The sequence below is a fragment of the Leguminivora glycinivorella genome, chromosome 10 (assembly GCF_023078275.1).
Source record: "Leguminivora glycinivorella isolate SPB_JAAS2020 chromosome 10, LegGlyc_1.1, whole genome shotgun sequence".
Lineage (NCBI taxonomy): Eukaryota > Metazoa > Arthropoda > Insecta > Lepidoptera > Tortricidae > Leguminivora > Leguminivora glycinivorella.
The window spans coordinates 1,216,403-1,238,232 of NC_062980.1; the positions used below are offsets into that span (position 1 = coordinate 1,216,403).

The following is a 21,830-nucleotide window of genomic DNA, read 5'->3' on the forward strand; positions in this document are numbered from 1 at the left end:
CTATAGAGCCGATTCCGTTGGGAAACCCTAAGTAGTCATGATGACAAGACACAAATTTTATCAAGAATATATAAATCACGTGATAAAACAATAAAACGTATAAGAGAATAGTATGAATAGTTCCTATTTTACCGGAAGCGCTGAATCCTGCATCAGTTTTCTTCAAAATTTTTAGCGTGCCTTTGTATTTCAATAAAATTTTCCATATTAAAGAAACACCAAAAATACGTCATAAGAATGTTCGCGTAACAAACGCCATTGCCAAAGCCAACGCGCATATCTTTACGCGTACGAGGTAGTAAGTAACCCGACAACGCGGTCAGTTCAATTTGGCACGTAACACCATTATCATCATCATCATTCATTCAAGACTTGGACCCGTTGTCTTGTTGGAGCAACTTTCACGTGTACCGGTCTTCTGCCTTCCTTTTGACTCCGTAATACGACACGACGTTGATCCTTTCCTTTATTTGGGTTATGTACGCTCTCCTTGGTCACATCACCTCGGACACTGGCGATCAGATATATGATAGAGGCGCGTTCCTAGCACATAAGCTCGTGTAGGTGAACGCGTACCATGCTTGTGTGAGTGAGATATGACAGGTCGACTATTCGCGTTTTTGACAGGCGGTAACTATGAGGTAACCGAGAGGGGGTGAGCGGCATTTTCAGCGGGGAGCGGGAGTGATCATACTGTACGATAGTACTCTTTATTATATATCTTATCTCCTCTTATCTTCTCTTTATTATCTGTGCCATGGTCTCCCTCTTTGCCTTAACGTCATTATGCGCTCATGTAAATTGAATTAAGCGCGACAGTTATAAATACGCTGTATAATTTTTCCGCATATCTGCTAGAAGCGGAGCCCCGCATTGTTTGCGGTGCCCACGCGCAGCGTATTTGTGGCACGCCGCCATTTCGCACCCGCTACCATGGGTTTTTGAATACGTTATTTACTCTACAGAGTCTACAGAACTATGCTCGCGCGGATCTGGACTACTAGAGTAGTGCGTCAAACAAAAACTAATACCTACATTTCTTCAGTAAAAACGCCACAGAGGCACTCAATCAATCAATCAATCAATCAAATTTTTATTTGCTGATAAAACATAATACAATGCATGCAAACATAGTTGTATCGAACATTACATCACTGGTAATGTCAAAATAATAATTAAAATAGAAATAGATTACAATTAGAATAAGAGAAAACAAAATTATAAAAAGGGAATACGATTAAGAATAAAATAATAATTTTAAAGTCAGTTACTAAGAATAATTGCATATTGAGAAACTAAGAATGTCAAGATAGAAGAGATACAAAGATAATGTGATGTAGATGACCGGAGTGTATAATTATATGTCGATTTTTTTTTTACACTTTTACACGTCAAAATATTATTCTAACTAAAACATAAACTACATAAAGTTTTACTACCTAGGAGATGTATAGAATGTCTAAAATGACGAATTACAACTAAAAAGCACAAACATAGAACAAAAATAAATCAAAAATAACTTTAGAGGTCTAAATGACTTTAAGGCCCACTTGCACCAACCACTTAACTCAGTGGGCTGTCATCTGTCAAATTCCATATAAAATGGTGGGTTAACCCGAGGGTTAAAGCTCCATTATCGTTGGTGCAAGTGGCCCTAAATGTCATAACTAAATATAATAAATAACCAGTTTCTATTCTAACTTGCTAGTGTATTATGCTCCTTAGCATTTTGAGTTAATTACTATCCCGAAAACGGGTCAAAAAGATTTCCTTATTGTTGGTAGACATTGTGCTATCAAATCAAATAAAAAATCGGATGTTGTAGATGCAATTTCTTATGGAAGATAAAAACTCAACAATTGATAATGATGATTTTTTACACTTCATTGATTTATAAATATCAATAGATCGTCTACATTTGGTTGAGCATGAATCACTTTTAGATTATGTATATTAATTGGTGCCATGATTGATTTCTAATTTGTGAGAGACGGTAATTAACTCTTATCAAAAATTATTAGTCTTTTGAATCACCATGTTTTAGAATATTTTGTACCTACCTCAACTTGTTTATACTTATTTTATTTACATACAATGGCCATCAGATATATACAGCGACAGAGGCTCTCAAGAATATCTCTTCAGCCGTTCTGTTTAGGTCGAGAGAAAGGGACAGAGAGCTGTACCAGTTATAAAGCTCCGTCTCTCTCTCTCTCTCCCTCTCTCAACCTAAACTGAACGGTTTTAGTACTTCATGGTAACCCCCCAGACAATAGGCTAGTTTCCTACTAGTCAACTCAGCTTCTTTTTAAGAACTGTCAAAACGATTTGCTAATATGGAATCACTATGAAATACTGAGGAGCGACGTCACGGTCAATTCATTTACTTTATATCCTTCTCTTTGACTTATTAAATAGAAATTATGTTTAAACATAACTACTGTCCATATTTTTCTTCTAATTATGTGGTGCTTTATTTCTATTGTGAGCAACTTGGTGGATCGATATAAATATCTGATGGCGACTGATGGCTACATAAATACTTTCTTTATTTGTACCAAAAAGTTACCACAGACTATGTCCTACATGTGATATGTTTCCTTCGTTGTAGAATCAGAGCCCGAGAAAGAACCATATAGCGGAGAGAGCGAAACAAACGTTAGAAAATAGTTTCCTGTTACAAGTGAGTCCGCTTTACATACTACTGCAGTCTGATTTTAAGGAGAACTTTAAATGTGGTCAATGATCTGTAATGTCCTTAGTTTATTCTTTGGATTCTCGACTAACGCCGTGGCTTGCATGGGCGACGGTCGCGTCGCATCGCATCGCCTGTCATCGATAGTTCGTCGACGTCGCCTATCTAAGACACTTTCATAGAGATCGAAAGTTTGATTTGATTTCGTCGCGGCGCGTCGCGTCACATCGCCGTCGCGCGACCGTCGTCCACGCAACCCACGGCGTAAATCCCCTTTTATCGTACGATACCCTTTTGCATACCTTCAAAGTTCTCCTTCCACAAAAATCACACTGCAACTTTGTGTTTCTCAACGTATTCAACTAGAGCTCGAGTCTGTTACTTTTTGGTGCCGTTCGCTGTACCAGCTACACATTGTTAATTGATAATTTATAACCCTTATTACAAATAACACAAGGTTCACAAATGATCAATTAATAATGTAGCTGTTACCCGTGCATATTTAATAGTTCTAATTTTAAATATGGACTCATCTGAGACTATATTTAAACCCGAGTTCAAAACGGCATTGGGTAGTTGAATGCGTGTACTAATATTAACAACCGCGAATATCGCAGTGTTTGAGACGTTGGCATCTGTAAATAGCTTGAATGGTTAATGTTCGACACATGTTCGGTTTATACTCGACACGCTGGGAATAATAGGCGGCCTTCGTGCCGATTGCTAAATATCTAGTAAAAATACTCAAACGTTAGCGTTAGCTTTTAAATGTTCTAAAGGGACCTAACAGGTTGCCAGGTCGCCGGGCGATATTGTTCGACGAACGAACTGGTAATCTATGGGTGTTTTTCGCTGATTTTTTTGTGTTTTTAAAAATATCTAGTTTATTTTACTGCATTCGTAAACGTAAAATATGGTCCTTAATTTCGCCGCGCGCGCATCGATTCCGCTTAGCTCAGTCGCACGAGGTCGGTCTAATGTACGCTTATTCGCCCAGATTAATAGTTAATGAATCAAAATGTTAGGTAACTACCTTGACAGTAACGAAAGGTGGCCATTATGACATTATGTTGCATGACAAATCGAGTATGTTTTTGAATATGCTCCAAGTAGGCGCTTTAAATTTCCAGTAAGAAATAGGTAGGTACTATTCTCAAATGAATCATGTGTGCGCTTGTTAACCCCAATTGATATGGTTCTATGTCCATTCGGCAGTCACAAGAACCATGACGTCAGTCAAGAAAGCAAATCTAAAACATGTGAATCCCAAATGGACGTGGATCACGTGGATGAGGTTTTGTCAAAAGTGATCCCCAGCCAGTCATCAATGTCATTTTATGTGCTAATGTGTGCAATGTATGGATAGGGGACGCCAGGCAGGCAATTATGGTCGCGCGATAAATGATAAAACAGCAGGCCGTCCCTATCGCACTATTTGTAAGTGCGATAGGGACGGCCCGATTTTTTTTATCATTTATCGCGCGACCATGATTACCCTACAGATTATTTATACAAACGATATTAAATCCAACCCAATAGATGGTTTAAAATATATTTTGAAATATCCTAAAAGGAGACTTGAGACAACTTTTGTATGGAGAACGGTTGTCCCCGTTCCTCTTGCGTTGGTTAATAACTTGTTAGTTATAACTGAGCATGATATTAATGAGTCAGTTTGGAAACATTTTTTTTCTTGTAATTTTGCAATTGTTAAATGCTTGTTACAACAACTAAAAAAGTAGTGTAGTCTATCAGACCATATTTTTTCCTTCTTACTAACAGGCCGATATTGTCTGGCGAATTGATAGTCAGTGGGCTCCTTAAGACACTGATAATAAGGTTGTGTTCACATATTTATGCAAGATTTACCTACATATGTGTGAATCTATCAAAAAAACAAGTTTCCACATAACTTTATGTTATTTTTGACCAAACCTCGCAACTAATAACTACCTCGTTGTTTACTGACTTAAACTAAGGACTGGTTCAGGTGATATATTGCGTATTATTGATAAGTATTACTGTTTAACTATTCATGGTGGCAGCTATTTATAGTAGACTATTATACAGTCAGAGGCTATAGCAGCGGAGCAGGCAGCAGTTCAAAATAATCTATACAAACTATTATCATAACATCATAGTTGTGTTTAGATTATTCTAACAGGTCTGCTTAACTATATTTGGTGCTAATTGTACCTATTGTAAGTTTGTTCAAATTACTTTCGTTTTAGTGATTTCTTTAAGAAATTCCTGATATTTTGTAGAATTATTTAAATAGTCGAAATTCGTAAACAAGTCAACGTTATAAAAAATGTTTTTACACAGTTTTATTTTCAATGTGGCGTGTAATAGTACATTCCGATACAATTGCAGAAAAGAGAAGTTCGAAACGAGTGGCGATAAATTAATTGACATGATCTACGAATTTCCTGTCCGCACGTACGTACTACGACGTTTTTCAGTGCAGATGGCCAGAAAGCCAGTTGAAGCTAAGAGACAAGAAATGAACTACTTAGCGCACTAGTGTGGGCCAAAAACACCATTCATACTGAATTTTTTGAAACGTTGGCTTGTAATATTTGTGAACTGGCCAGTACCTCTGCTAAATAACTGAAAATAATTCTCAATCTAGTCAAAAATGATAAATTGAAACAAGTAATACTTATCATACTAGGAACCTTTCTGTTGAATCTGAGGCAGTCCTCAGCAGCCGCTCTGAGGCATGTCGTGGTCTGTTGCAGCTGAAGAAGCAGCAGCAGCTGCAGCAGGAGATCCTGCTCCAGCACTTCCAGCAGCAGCGCGCGCAGCTCGCCGAGCAGCACGAGCAACAGCTGAGGCATCATCTCAAGGTGAATATGCAACACTCTTCTTCATTCACATTACTTTCAATTCGGACAAATACAGTACTTCCCTCTTACGGCCCAGCCACGACATTGGTCTAAGCACGACAGCGATGAGCGGCAGCCATACGTGCGAATGAAAAGTCCCATCGCTGTGTCTCGCTCCAATGTATGGCCGCCGCTCACCGCTGTCGCGCTTAGACCAATGTCGTGGCTGAGCCGTTGGACTTGGCGGTTTAGCACAATTTGAGCTCTCGCGCGCGAGGTCATACTTCCAAATCGCGCTAGATGTAAAGTCTCGTGCGAATGCAAGTTGTGCTCGCCCGCCTGATACGGACTGCAACAAAGTGCAACTTATGGGAATTGCATCCCGATGATGCTGTTTCCATAACAGTCGGCCTAGTACATGATGGCCGCGAGAGTATGTCGCCGCGAGATAGATGACACCTCTTCTTCTAACTGTATTAATGACATAAGGATGGGTAGTCTGTCTCGCGGCGACATACTCTCGCGGCCATCATGTACTAGGCCTACAGGTCTGGTTGCAGTACATCTGTATAGACTCTTAGGAAATATCTACAGTATTAGGTACTATTCTTTCTCTTTATATAAAAATCTGACGGGCTGGGTTTATCCGAGTTTGAGGATAACGATTCAATTTATAACACTGATAGTTGTGTGGCCTATATAGTATAGTAAATTCAGACCGTTGCAGGCAATACATTTTCCTCCCATCGCCACCCATCGCTTTATAATTGTATATGTGTTGTCTTTATACTAACCAAAGCAGTGGTATATTACCCCGAACATCGTGTTAACTCGGCACTAATACGCACTTTGTTTTAATGTCCAATTCAACCTTTGCCCATTTTATTACTTGTCAAATAGAATATATTACAAATCTGATAAGACTACGACTACGGCGTACATCTAATTAAATGCGCCTAAAATAACTGTGACAATGAGGGTCACAGAGTTGACCGTTCATTATGCATTCAGCCGTATACAGTAAGGTTACATTATGTTATGTAGACATACATATAGTACCGGAATAACGTACAAATGTCACGCATTTACATACGCATGTCGGCGATCAATGACACAGGTGAGAAATTACAAAAATCTGTGATTTTATTAGTATAATGATAGCTAGCCTCGTGTCGCTTACTTTATTAGATACATAATTATACCTAAAGAAGTTTGAGTTTGTTTTTTAATTAGGTTACATTTAATTTGTTCCAAATATGACGAGACAAAAGAAATGCTACTTTATTTTTGGCTGAAATTTCATTAAAACTTTAATGTATTTTGGGCGGCACGAGGAAAAATCCTTAGGTTTTGTTCGATTACAAGTTTATAAGCGACTTCTATTATTAGCCCTATTTGTTCAAAAAGTTCTCTAGTCGCTTCTTTGGTCTGCCCCAGGGACAGAGGTTGAAAGTTATAAGCCATTTGTTAGTTTGTTACCTACTTCTCTCTGTAGATCATCCTATACCATCTATGATATCCATGTTACTTTCTTTCCGTCTGCTGGGTCTGGTATCTACTGCCTGAACAGTGGCTTTAACCGCTGCTGTTGCTGCATTTGATTAGACTATCATCATCAGTTATCAGACTATTGGCGTCATCATATATTCCATTATAAAAGTTATTATTATGTTCAGTTTCCCCGCTCGGGCATTCTGAGAAGCTCGGTGCGCATTGCCAACTCATAATCAAAAATAAAAACACCGCAGTCAGAAATAGTCCGTCCAAAAACAAACGGAGATGTTTGGCCGTCAGCGAAGTATGTCATTACCCCAGCGCCGATGGGAAACGAATTGGCTTATCACTTGGCTGTCAGGCTAGTCTATTTTCTACTAGAACGACAATCACTGTTGCTGTCTTTGTCTTTTTCTACGTTTTTGAAGCCTAGGCGGGTGTTTCTGGTTTATAAGTTTAAGGGTCACATTTATTTTTAAGTTTTAAAATGTCATTCTAGTTCAATTGTGATTACTGGTTTGGGTACGTTTAGGGCTTATTATCACCAATTTACAAGCTTGTCAATTTTTAAAGTCGAGTACTGGTCAAACTCTACTCGGGAACGACTAATAGTAAATATTTTGAGAATTTCCAAGGGCCACGATTTTTTTTGCATTGTTGGCAATAACAACAGAGTTTATCACATCTCCGGGCGATTTGAGTTCTTATTTGAAAGACCACAACGCGTTTGAAAGATATAAACACAAATTGAAACCGATGTCGCCGTAGTCGCATAGCATAATTGGCAGAGTGAGGAATATTTGGAAGTCTGTGTTTGGCAGAGCGGCGGTGTCACTCGCGCTATAAATAGACTTGAATGACCGCGCCATCGGCAATTACATCATTCATTAACCCGCTCCAGGACGTAATTGTATAATACATACATTTAGCTTAACCAGTTTAATATACGATCTAAAAGTACGACCAGTTATGAAGGAGGAAGGGCTCAAATTAGGCTAGATACGCGCAGAGTTGGATGAGTTGGGTAATAGCGTAGGCCGCTGCGCTCAGTCATAGTAAACTAGTGCAGTGAACGAACGCTTACATGTAGTAACCTCCAAAAAGATATGTACTTTAGAACGCTATAATACTTCAATTATCTCATACCTTTAACTATGCGTGAAATTATTAACTGAACAAACTTGAACGAATTTAGAAACAGTTGAATTTATAGTGCTCAGTTTTGTTGTGCGTATTAAGTGTGTCTTTTTTTGTATATAACTTATCGACTTTGTTCCTTGGGTAATTTCTCATTCGATATTCGTAAAATTCCGGTTGGAAGCTCCAAATAATAGTAGGTATGTACAAACAACAACACTTGGTATATCTGAATGAAGCATTGGTAGCCTTAATTTGTAGCAGTAAGAGTCACAAATGACAAACAATGGTCGACGTCAGTAGCTGTTATTTAATTATTTTTCTGGATACACTAAATTTCTTATTGATTTACCAAATAATTAAGTGTCTTGTCCCATTGACAGAAACGCAGCATGACGATGCATGACGGTCACTGATAATTACTTGTAATTTTACTGTAATGTCTCGCTTAGGTACATCAACCTTTTAATCACAAACAATCAATTGTAAAACCCGTCTATAGTTCAATGGTACCTACTATGTATATATGTTTTCAAGTTCATACGTACGGGGTCATCGGCAAAGAATTTAACATTTTTAGTTTATGAAAATACCTCCATATTTCGTTTCACAAATTAATCGTTCGAATATTAGTCCCGTAGAACATATAATATATATATATTCGAGTTTTATTTCATGTTTATTAGTCAGAGTGTACATTTCATTAGAAAGTGTTAAGGTTCGTCTTTAATATGTTTAGATGTGTTCCAAAACGTCCCTTGGTGTGCTTTCAGACACACGTCAGAATGATATTAACACAAGACATGAGGTACAATTTTATATCAAGCGAAACATGCATTGTTGTAATACGAGTCATACGTACAAAATACCAATAAATATCGAAAATGACCGCGTGTAGTTTGGCAAAGAGGCAAGAATGTATATTATTTTGATGACTAAGCGAAAATGACGCATTTGTCACTAATTTAAGCCAATCAACCGAATATTGTATCCGTTGTAAACATATTATATTATGACATGTTATGAATATTAAGTAGGTAGAAATAAAACGGTTAGTAAATAACTGGCAAACACATTCCTAAGAAGGATATACCCACTAATCGTGATATTTACAACTGTTTTCATTAAAATACGTTTCACGTTCATATTAGTCATCAATTAATCATTTCGTATTTATAGGTACGTATTTTATAAAATAACGTGTTGTTGAATTTGATTGTCATCATATTTCAGCATTAGGTGACGTAATATTATGAGTAATGAGTTAATGACAATCAATACAACGGCACATTACAACAGACTTTCGCTTCTAATCTAATTTCTTTTTTTTTTTATAACTTCTTATTTCTTGGACCTATTGAAGATGGACCAATCATTCATTTCATGTTTATTAATGTAGAAATTGATCCATCTTTAATGGTGTCCAACAATGTTACTTTAAGATGTAAAACTGTGTAACTAGGGCTTGATAGCCTGTTTGGTTCCAGCTGTGGGAGCAACAGAAGCAAATGGAGGAGGCGGCGCTGCGCGAAGCGAGAGAAGCGAGGGAAGCAAGAGAAGCGAGAGAAGCACGGGAGAGGCACGAGAGAGACCGGGTGGAGCTGCTGCGGAAGCGAGACAAGCATGAGCACAGCGCTAACGCGTCGTCGCAAGTCAAACAGAAGCTGCAGGTGAGCAGATATACCACTAGCGGCACTAGCCACATACTCGTATACGTATAATAAAATGTTTTTTCTCAAACATGCAATGAAATATTGTCTTTACGTTCCTTAAAATGGGCTGGGAAGTATCGCTTTTTGGGCGTAACAACTCGAGAGGACTGTAAAGGGATTTCATATTATTTTTTAGGCCTAGGCCTGCAAAGTAACTTTTTTTTATATAAAATATTGTCCTTTAGAGCATTTTTTTTTATTTCATTGTATGTTTGAGAAAAGCACTATACATGCCTCGGCGTGAAAACGGATTCCCGGCCTCGTATCCCTATCCGGCCCACTATATACCCACTTGTACGGAAATCCTCATTTTCCCGGCCTCTGATGTAATGTACTATAAATTATGGCACAAGACGCATTTGAACTTATATTAAGACTAGCTTTTTCCCGCGGCTTCGATCGCGTTAGAAAGAGACAAAAAGTAGCCTATGTCACTCTCTATCCCTTCAACTATCTCCACTTAACGTCACGTCAATTTGTCGCTCCGTTTTGCCGTGAAAGACGGACAAACAAACAGACACACACATTTCCCATTTATAATATTAGTATACAGGGCTTTCATAAATTCTAGTCTGCGGGAAACGATTGTACTGATTTTAATGTAATGTTTTGTTTTCAGGAGTTCTTAAAGAAGAAGCAAGCCGCGGCGAATGCCAACGGCACTGTTCCTGGATCTCCTTACAGAAATTGGTAAGCTAAATTCTTCTCGGATCTTTAAAGCTACATATTTTTTTTTAATTTTTTTTTAATTTTTTTTTTTATATGTACTATCAGCTGCAAAATGTCATTAATACAATTAGACAAAGACGTGTCATCTATCTCGCGGCGACATATGGTGGATATAAATTGTAGTGTGACAGGCCACACTCACACTACATCTCCCCAATGCTGAATTGTGAATGAATTCATTGATAAATTCGCCATGCACTTTTGCACTTTACATATTTGTGTTTGTCATGCTACTTCAAGCAACATATACTACTGAATTGATGTACTGAAACTGACTGAAATTACATGAAACTTTCGTACGTTTCTGTGAAAATACGATGGTATAAGATTATCCACTACCTACATGCATTCTCGTCTCACGAATCACGACCTATAAGATTTCTTTATTGTCAAAGCTGTGTTGGTACATAGCTTAGGTTTCTCATAGCTGACATACGATTGTTATTTTGTGCACCAAAGCTCTCCATTCTGCACGGTTTTCTGCAGTCCTAATAATAGGCGCTTGTGCTAATCCCTGGTAGGCCTTCTTAACACTGTCCACCCAGCGGCTTGGTGGATGGCGACTCCCCCGTCCTCCATCCACCGTGCCAACCGTAATAAGTTTTACAAGGTTGTCCGGTACCCATCTGGGATTCGCTGGAGGGAAATAACATACAAGCGACATATATGTAAAACTAGCTTTTTCCCGCGGCTTCGCCAGCGTATTAATCTAATCGTGTTTTCCCATACACACTTAGGACCCCCATTTCACCCCCTTAGGAGTTGAATTTTGAAAAATTCTTTCTTAGTGCTCCTCTACATCTTATAAGGAACCTATATGCCAAATTTGGAATATCTAGGAGCAGCGGTTTCGGCTGTGCGTTGATATGTCAGTCAGTCAGTCAGTTTTTAACCCCCGACGCAAAAACGACGGGGTGTTATAAGTTTGACGTGTCTGTCTGTGTGTATGTCTGTCTGTCTGTCTATCTGTCTGTTTGTGTCTGTCTGTCTGTATGTGTGTCTGTCTGTGGCATCGTAACTCTCGAACGGATGAACCGATTTTGATTTAGTTTTTTTTTTGTCTGAAAGCTGAGTTAGTCGGGAGTGTTATTTTTTTTTGGCTCCAAAACAAGTTACAGACATTAATAGAAAAATACATTACAATTTTACTAAAGTTCTGAGCTGGCCTATAACTCTAAATTTCTCGCCTATAACTCTTTGCCATGTTTCATGAAAATCGGTCCACTATGTCGCAGTCGGGGGTTTTTTCAAAATTTTAATTTTGTGGTTAGGTTATATATATTTAGATATGGTAAAAGTTGTAAATATGTTGGTATTGGGATGCAGGGGTATAGTAAAGTCGTCATCGGGCGAGTCGATCACGTCGGCCGGGGCGGCGGCCACGCACCCGTACCGGCTGGCGGCGCCGCCGCTGCCGCTCGCGCTCAACGCCCCCCCGCAGCCCTCGCCCAGCGACTTCCCGCTCAGGAAGACTGGTATGTTGATCACTTCATGTGTGGGTTTCGTAGAAATTATTTCAGCAGGGTTAGCACATGATTGGCGATAGAGTATGTCGCCGCGAGCTAGACTACCCGTCGTTACGTCATTTATACAATTGGAAAAAGACGATCTATCTCGCTGCGACATACTCTCGCGGCAATCATGTGGCCCTGCTGAGATCGTCGCGTCTCGAAGTCCGTGCAAACGAAGCTATTTCAATGTTTCACAGTATCTTAAAGTCATTTGAAAATTATAATAATTTACGCTTAGGTGGATGAAGTAATCAATACATTCAATAATGATATTAATGATACTGAAACAAGTGCCAACTGTCTGACTGAGTTCCCTAGAAGTTAAGTTTTATTATGAGCATTGATAGTTCGTTCATCTAAGCCTGTATGTGCAAATTTTCTTTTAAGTAATAAAAATATTCTAAATTCGGATTATGGAGACGCGACTGAAAGTTTGAAAAGCATAGTTAATTTAGTTGTTAATATATTGTTGTGTAGATACTCGTATTTAATAACAATAATGCATTCGATTTTGTGTGTGAAGTATTTACTAATATTTAAAAGAAATAGAATACGTGTACTTGTGTAAAATAAAATTCCAATATCTGGGCGACCGAGCTTCGCTCGGTTCTGTTTCGTATCCTTGACCTGTGTCGCCATCTAGTTCGAAAATAAATAGTACCTACATCGATCAATCGAAAGAACTCTGTCTTAACAACACAACTACTCCACACGAGATGGCGCGCGTTTCGTCACAAAAGCTCAGAGTGTATTTTTCTATTCGTGTTAGCCTTGACCTGTGTCGCCATCTAGTCTTTGAAGTAAATAATACTTACATCGACCGAAAGACTTCTGTCTCAACAATACAACTACTCCACACGAGATGGCGCGCGAAGAAAAACGCGTGAAAACTCGAAAATTCGCGTTTTCCGGGACCTAAGGATATGTTAGATCGATTTTTCACCCACGAAAACCCCACATAACAAATTTCAGCGAAATCGTTAGAGCGGTTTCCGAGATCGTCGGTATAAATAAATAAATAGATAAATAAATAAATAAATAAATAAATAAATATACAAGAATTGCTCGTTTAATAGTATAAGATTCATTTTTGCTGAAGATCCTGCACTGTCTAAGTAAATAATTCAAAATACAGAATATAAAAAATGTTATGAATTATAAATAATATTCTGTTAATTTTTTAGCTCTTAAATTGACAATTCAGCCATCGTAAATTTTTTTTCGGTTTATTGTATACTTTATTTATGGGCTAAGACATCTTGCGATCAGAGAGTAAAGATTTGTAACAATATATTTCACTTTTACCTATGAAAAAATCTAGCCTCCGGAAACTGCAGAAAAATGTATTTTCTATCAAAGTATGATTATACAACCCTTTACTCTCTGCCATTAACGTGTGTTTAATTAACAACTGTGTGAGCATTGCATTGAGCATGGTGTGCACTAACAGCGTCCGAGCCCAACATGCTGAAAGTGCGTCTGAAGGCGCGCGTCATCGAGCGGCGGGCCTCGCCCCTCGCGCGGCGCCCGCTCAAGACTCGCCACAAGCACCGCAGTGAGTACACACCTTTACCCGCCTAACGTCTCATGAGTAGGGCCTAGACGTGAGCCACAATGTCAAGCCCAACATGAAAGTGCGTCTGAAGGCGCGCGTCATCGAGCCACAAGCACCGCAGTGAGTATACACTACCATCCTCTCACTATCACTGGTTATAATCAGGAGACGTCATAATGTCGGGCTCAATTACAAAGTACGGCGCACGGCACAAGCGGCGGACCTGGCCTCTCGCGCGGCAGACGCTCAAAACTCGCTCGAAGTACCGCAATGAGTACTGCCCTACAACTCATTTAATTTCAGCATTAAAAATGTATTCAATCTTTTTATCATTCTCGAAGCTGAGAACTGTACGTAAGTTGTTTATGCAATTAATTGCAGCTAGAAATAGATAAGATAATCCGTAATGTGTTCATAATTAACAGCACTATACATAGATTTGTTTGACACGAAACTAATATGTGTTGCACTTATGTGTCATTTGAAAAATAACATTGTAAATATATAATCTATTACCAAAACCTCAAGTCATACTTATTAGCCAATTTTTAGATAAAAAAAAAATAGTAATAAATATTGGGGACACCTTACACACATCAACTTAGCTCCAAACTAAGCAAAGCTTGTACTATGGGTGCTAAGCGACGATATACATACTTAAATAGATAAATACATATTTATATACATAGAAAACAGCCATGACTCAGGAACAAATATCTGTGCTCATCACACAAATAAGTGCCCTTACCGGGATTCGAACCCAGGACCGCGGCTTAGCAGGCAGGGTCACTACCGAAAGAAAACAAAAAATGAGGAGACGTTTTTTGAATTACATTTAGGCGGCGTGGCGGAGACGTCCGTTGCGCGCCGCGAGACACGCGACGCCTAAGTGGGAACGCTGCCTAAGGCATAGTTCAGATGACCGCGCGGCGCGGTTTTCTCTCCGCGCGATTATCAATCAATCAATCAAAATATTCTTTATTCAAATAGGTTTACAATAAGCACTTTTAAATGGTCAACAATGTATAATTTTCATCTTATACTAAATATCAGAGCAATTTATTGGTGCAATAAACAATATTGTTTTAAAACTACATTGAATTAATAAAATTATATTAATCTAAATTGTATAAAAAATACTTACGTAATACGTTAAAGGTTGTAATGTGATCAATGGTATTGTGTACATGACCGCGCGTAGCCGAGAGTGATCGCGTGCACCGCGCGCAAAATCTTCGTTCATCGAAACTTAGCCTAAGTGTATTAATTGTGTACAGATTGCGATGGCAGCTCGCCCCGCGGGTCCCCCACGGGCGCGTGCACGGCGGCGCCCATCCGCGAGGAGGAGGAGCCCAACACGCGGCCGGAGCTGCTGTTCTCCTCGCCCTCCATGCCCAACATCTCGCTCGGCAGACCTGCGCCCGCGCCTGTTCCGCAGGTGAACTTCAAATATTTAGTCAATATACGGTTTTACCCACGTTATTATATCTCGACTGTTGCGACATGTTTCGGTCATTTAGGAGACTCTTCTTCAGGCAAATAAGTAGGAGTTCTCGCGGCTTCACTCCGTGCACTGCCCGTGCCGCTCGCCGCTCGGCCCCTGCGCGCGCGCTGACAGGGCGGGGTCGGGGGGCGTACTGCATAGAGCAGGCCGCAGTCGGGAGTTGTGTAGTTCCGGTAGCGCGGCTGTATCACACGATCAACGCGATCTTTAGGAGTAGTTTAGAAAAGGAACTAAGCAATTGTCTAGTCTGGCATAGATTATGCATGTTATATAATTATGGTAATGTTTAACAAATAAAAGCAAATAAAAATATTCTTATTCTTATGGACATTATAGATAGACTTCAACCCAAAATTGTAATGTTGGAGTGTAATCCCGAAATGAGGTGCGATGGGACTGCACCCTGTATTAGCCTTTACATTGGTTCTGAATGTGATATCTCACTGTACGGAATGACAGCTTCAATCTACGAAGAGAAATCTACGATAGTTCTGCTATTAACAAAGTGTCAATTGGCGCAGTCGGTAGGATGGGATAAAAATCATACTCTTTTAGCAACCATTTTCTAAAATCTTTAAAAAATAGTTTTTTTTTACTGTTTCCTGAGCTGGATTCTAACTAACGCTCCTTTTATCTAGGTGATGGTGTCTGTGTCCCTGCCGCCCGTGTGCGAGGCGGAGCCGTACGTGGCGCCGCCTGCGGCGTGGTAGCCGGCGTGGCGCACACGCGGCCGCCCGCGCGCCCGCTCGGCCGCACGCACTCCGCGCCGCTGCCGCTCGGAGACCCCGCGTTACAGGCCACGCACACCTACCTGCGCGACCAGATACGCAAGACGGTTAGTATACAAACAAATGACGGATGGTGACATAGGGTCGGTTGCACCAAACCGTCTGTCACCGTTAAAGCGTTCGTTAAATTTTATTGTGATGTGTCTGCCAAATGTGGTTGATGCAACTGGCCCATAATCTCAGAGCGTGCGCCGTGGAGGCTGAGCTGGCGCGGTTATAGTCCGGGGTGTACGGGGGCGGGGTGGGCTGCCTCGAGCAGATGGCTAGTGCTCGAGCATCCCATCTTGGCAGGGTCGCCATGAAATGTGCCATGCAGCCCAAGTGTCGCTGCACCACACACTTCTACGTGTAGTAAGTAGCACACACACATACACTCGCGTCCGTTGGCCGCTACTGGCCACGCACACCTACCTGCGCGATCAAGACGCTTAGTGTTGTGCATCTACAAATTCTATGGGTGTGTCTCGTGTAGAGAGTCGTCGGTGTCGGTATACCGTGGGTGCCATAGGGTTGCGGGCGACCCATCTACCTGTGCAACTAAATATGGAAGACGGTCAGTGCTCAATGTATCCACGAGTGTCTTACGAGTAGAACCGGTGTGGCAATCTTATAGTGACTAGGTGATCTAGTGGTAAGGAACTTACACAAGGCACTGGTCTTACCAAAAGCGACTAAGCAAAGAGAAGGCTATCGGCGATAGAAACAAACAAAAACATAGCTTCCGTGTAAATAAAAGCTAAAGACCCGAATGTGCTTCTCAGTCCGACAACCAATAGGTTAGTGAGGCATTTTATATGTTCCAGGTTCTGACGCGCGCCCACGACGCGGCCGCGGCCGCCCTGCGAGAAGAAGAAGGCGAGGTCATCGACCTGACGGCGCGGCGCGCGGCGGTGGCGGCCGCGCCGCTAGCCAGGGCGCTCAGCTCGCCGCTCGTCGGCGCGAGGCGCGCCCGCCACGGGCCTCGCGTACGACGCGCTCATGCTCAAGCACGGGTGAGTAGCTCACTAGCGTGACGTCACACGCGGCGGTGGCGGCCGCGCCGCTAGCCAGGGCGCTCAGCTCGCCGCTCGTCGGGGCGAGGGCGCCCGCCACGGGCCTCGCGTACGACGCGCTCATGCTCAAGCACGGGTGAGTAGCTCACTAGCGTGACGTCACACGCGGCGGTGGCGGCCGCGCCGCTAGCCAGGGCGCTCAGCTCGCCGCTCGTCGGGGCGAGGGCGCCCGCCACGGGCCTCGCGTACGACGCGCTCATGCTCAAGCACGGGTGAGTAGCTCACTAGCGTGACGTCACACGCGGCGGTGGCGGCCGCGCCGCTAGCCAGGGCGCTCAGCTCGCCGCTCGTCGGGGCGCCCGCGCGCCCGCCACGGGCCTCGCGTACGACGCGCTCATGCTCAAGCACGGGTGAGTAGCTCACTAGCGTGACGTCACACGCGGCGGTGGCGGCCGCGCCGCTAGCCAGGGCGCTCAGCTCGCCGCTCGTCGGGCGAGGGCGCCCGCCACGGGCCTCGCGTACGACGCGCTCATGCTCAAGCACGGGTGAGTAGCTCACTAGCGTGACGTCACACGCGGCGGTGGCGGCCGCGCCGCTAGCCAGGGCGCTCAGCTCGCCGCTCGTCGGCGCCCGCGCGCCCGCCACGGGCCTCGCGTACGACGCGCTCATGCTCAAGCACGGGTGAGTAGCTCACTAGCGTGACGTCACACGCGGCGGTGGCGGCCGCGCCGCTAGCCAGGGCGCTCAGCTCGCCGCTCGTCGGGGCGAGGGCGCCCGCCACGGGCCTCGCGTACGACGCGCTCATGCTCAAGCACGGGTGAGTAGCTCACTAGCGTGACGTCACACGCGGCGGTGGCGGCCGCGCCGCTAGCCAGGGCGCTCAGCTCGCCGCTCGTCGGCGCCCGCGCGCCCGCCACGGGCCTCGCGTACGACGCGCTCATGCTCAAGCACGGGTGAGTAGCTCACTAGCGTGACGTCACACGCGGCGGTGGCGGCCGCGCCGCTAGCCAGGGCGCTCAGCTCGCCGCTCGTCGGGGCGAGGGCGCCCGCCACGGGCCTCGCGTACGACGCGCTCATGCTCAAGCACGGGTGAGTAGCTCACTAGCGTGACGTCACACGCGGCGGTGGCGGCCGCGCCGCTAGCCAGGGCGCTCAGCTCGCCGCTCGTCGGCGCCCGCGCGCCCGCCACGGGCCTCGCGTACGACGCGCTCATGCTCAAGCACGGGTGAGTAGCTCACTAGCGTGACGTCACACGCGGCGGTGGCGGCCGCGCCGCTAGCCAGGGCGCTCAGCTCGCCGCTCGTCGGGGCGAGGGCGCCCGCCACGGGCCTCGCGTACGACGCGCTCATGCTCAAGCACGGGTGAGTAGCTCACTAGCGTGACGTCACACGCGGCGGTGGCGGCCGCGCCGCTAGCCAGGGCGCTCAGCTCGCCGCTCGTCGGCGCCCGCGCGCCCGCCACGGGCCTCGCGTACGACGCGCTCATGCTCAAGCACGGGTGAGTAGCTCACTAGCGTGACGTCACACGCGGCGGTGGCGGCCGCGCCGCTAGCCAGGGCGCTCAGCTCGCCGCTCGTCGGGGCGAGGGCGCCCGCCACGGGCCTCGCGTACGACGCGCTCATGCTCAAGCACGGGTGAGTAGCTCACTAGCGTGACGTCACACGCGGCGGTGGCGGCCGCGCCGCTAGCCAGGGCGCTCAGCTCGCCGCTCGTCGGGGCGAGGGCGCCCGCCACGGGCCTCGCGTACGACGCGCTCATGCTCAAGCACGGGTGAGTAGCTCACTAGCGTGACGTCACACGCGGCGGTGGCGGCCGCGCCGCTAGCCAGGGCGCTCAGCTCGCCGCTCGTCGGGGCGAGGGCGCCCGCCACGGGCCTCGCGTACGACGCGCTCATGCTCAAGCACGGGTGAGTAGCTCACTAGCGTGACGTCACACGCGGCGGTGGCGGCCGCGCCGCTAGCCAGGGCGCTCAGCTCGCCGCTCGTCGGGGCGAGGGCGCCCGCCACGGGCCTCGCGTACGACGCGCTCATGCTCAAGCACGGGTGAGTAGCTCACTAGCGTGACGTCACACGCGGCGGTGGCGGCCGCGCCGCTAGCCAGGGCGCTCAGCTCGCCGCTCGTCGGGGCGCCCGGCGCCCGCCACGGGCCTCGCGTACGACGCGCTCATGCTCAAGCACGGGTGAGTAGCTCACTAGCGTGACGTCACACGCGGCGGTGGCGGCCGCGCCGCTAGCCAGGGCGCTCAGCTCGCCGCTCGTCGGCGCCCGCGCGCCCGCCACGGGCCTCGCGTACGACGCGCTCATGCTCAAGCACGGGTGAGTAGCTCACTAGCGTGACGTCACACGCGGCGGTGGCGGCCGCGCCGCTAGCCAGGGCGCTCAGCTCGCCGCTCGTCGGCGCCCGCGCGCCCGCCACGGGCCTCGCGTACGACGCGCTCATGCTCAAGCACGGGTGAGTAGCTCACTAGCGTGACGTCACACGCGGCGGTGGCGGCCGCGCCGCTAGCCAGGGCGCTCAGCTCGCCGCTCGTCGGCGCCCGCGCGCCCGCCACGGGCCTCGCGTACGACGCGCTCATGCTCAAGCACGGGTGAGTAGCTCACTAGCGTGACGTCACACGCGGCGGTGGCGGCCGCGCCGCTAGCCAGGGCGCTCAGCTCGCCGCTCGTCGGCGCCCGCGCGCCCGCCACGGGCCTCGCGTACGACGCGCTCATGCTCAAGCACGGGTGAGTAGCTCACTAGCGTGACGTCACACGCGGCGGTGGCGGCCGCGCCGCTAGCCAGGGCGCTCAGCTCGCCGCTCGTCGGCGCCCGCGCGCCCGCCACGGGCCTCGCGTACGACGCGCTCATGCTCAAGCACGGGTGAGTAGCTCACTAGCGTGACGTCACACGCGGCGGTGGCGGCCGCGCCGCTAGCCAGGGCGCTCAGCTCGCCGCTCGTCGGCGCCCGCGCGCCCGCCACGGGCCTCGCGTACGACGCGCTCATGCTCAAGCACGGGTGAGTAGCTCACTAGCGTGACGTCACACGCGGCGGTGGCGGCCGCGCCGCTAGCCAGGGCGCTCAGCTCGCCGCTCGTCGGCGCCCGCGCGCCCGCCACGGGCCTCGCGTACGACGCGCTCATGCTCAAGCACGGGTGAGTAGCTCACTAGCGTGACGTCACACGCGGCGGTGGCGGCCGCGCCGCTAGCCAGGGCGCTCAGCTCGCCGCTCGTCGGCGCCCGCGCGCCCGCCACGGGCCTCGCGTACGACGCGCTCATGCTCAAGCACGGGTGAGTAGCTCACTAGCGTGACGTCACACGCGGCGGTGGCGGCCGCGCCGCTAGCCAGGGCGCTCAGCTCGCCGCTCGTCGGCGCCCGCGCGCCCGCCACGGGCCTCGCGTACGACGCGCTCATGCTCAAGCACGGGTGAGTAGCTCACTAGCGTGACGTCACACGCGGCGGTGGCGGCCGCGCCGCTAGCCAGGGCGCTCAGCTCGCCGCTCGTCGGCGCCCGCGCGCCCGCCACGGGCCTCGCGTACGACGCGCTCATGCTCAAGCACGGGTGAGTAGCTCACTAGCGTGACGTCACACGCGGCGGTGGCGGCCGCGCCGCTAGCCAGGGCGCTCAGCTCGCCGCTCGTCGGCGCCCGCGCGCCCGCCACGGGCCTCGCGTACGACGCGCTCATGCTCAAGCACGGGTGAGTAGCTCACTAGCGTGACGTCACACGCGGCGGTGGCGGCCGCGCCGCTAGCCAGGGCGCTCAGCTCGCCGCTCGTCGGCGCCCGGTGCGCCCGCCACGGGCCTCGCGTACGACGCGCTCATGCTCAAGCACGGGTGAGTAGCTCACTAGCGTGACGTCACACGCGGCGGTGGCGGCCGCGCCGCTAGCCAGGGCGCTCAGCTCGCCGCTCGTCGGCGCCCGCGCGCCCGCCACGGGCCTCGCGTACGACGCGCTCATGCTCAAGCACGGGTGAGTAGCTCACTAGCGTGACGTCACACGCGGCGGTGGCGGCCGCGCCGCTAGCCAGGGCGCTCAGCTCGCCGCTCGTCGGCGCCCGCGCGCCCGCCACGGGCCTCGCGTACGACGCGCTCATGCTCAAGCACGGGTGAGTAGCTCACTAGCGTGACGTCACACGCGGCGGTGGCGGCCGCGCCGCTAGCCAGGGCGCTCAGCTCGCCGCTCGTCGGCGCCCGCGCGCCCGCCACGGGCCTCGCGTACGACGCGCTCATGCTCAAGCACGGGTGAGTAGCTCACTAGCGTGACGTCACACGCGGCGGTGGCGGCCGCGCCGCTAGCCAGGGCGCTCAGCTCGCCGCTCGTCGGCGCCCGCGCGCCCGCCACGGGCCTCGCGTACGACGCGCTCATGCTCAAGCACGGGTGAGTAGCTCACTAGCGTGACGTCACACGCGGCGGTGGCGGCCGCGCCGCTAGCCAGGGCGCTCAGCTCGCCGCTCGTCGGCGCCCGCGCGCCCGCCACGGGCCTCGCGTACGACGCGCTCATGCTCAAGCACGGGTGAGTAGCTCACTAGCGTGACGTCACACGCGGCGGTGGCGGCCGCGCCGCTAGCCAGGGCGCTCAGCTCGCCGCTCGTCGGCGCCCGCGCGCCCGCCACGGGCCTCGCGTACGACGCGCTCATGCTCAAGCACGGGTGAGTAGCTCACTAGCGTGACGTCACACGCGGCGGTGGCGGCCGCGCCGCTAGCCAGGGCGCTCAGCTCGCCGCTCGTCGGCGCCCGCGCGCCCGCCACGGGCCTCGCGTACGACGCGCTCATGCTCAAGCACGGGTGAGTAGCTCACTAGCGTGACGTCACACGCGGCGGTGGCGGCCGCGCCGCTAGCCAGGGCGCTCAGCTCGCCGCTCGTCGGCGCCCGCGCGCCCGCCACGGGCCTCGCGTACGACGCGCTC

The 21,830-nt window shown here is 48.2% G+C and overlaps 1 protein-coding gene across 1 annotated transcript in view; it reads left to right on the forward strand.

The window, feature by feature from the left end:
• LOC125230696 (histone deacetylase 4) overlaps window positions 1-21,830 on the forward strand; it is a 207,383-nt gene that overhangs the window by 176,730 nt on the left and 8,823 nt on the right. The window contains 10 exon segments of the mRNA XM_048135954.1: window positions 2,612-2,683; window positions 5,437-5,544; window positions 9,642-9,824; window positions 10,486-10,556; window positions 11,922-12,070; window positions 13,557-13,661; window positions 14,939-15,139; window positions 15,846-16,000; window positions 16,757-16,857; window positions 16,962-17,081. Coding sequence (XP_047991911.1) covers window positions 2,612-2,683; window positions 5,437-5,544; window positions 9,642-9,824; window positions 10,486-10,556; window positions 11,922-12,070; window positions 13,557-13,661; window positions 14,939-15,139; window positions 15,846-16,000; window positions 16,757-16,857; window positions 16,962-17,081 — 1,265 coding nt within the window.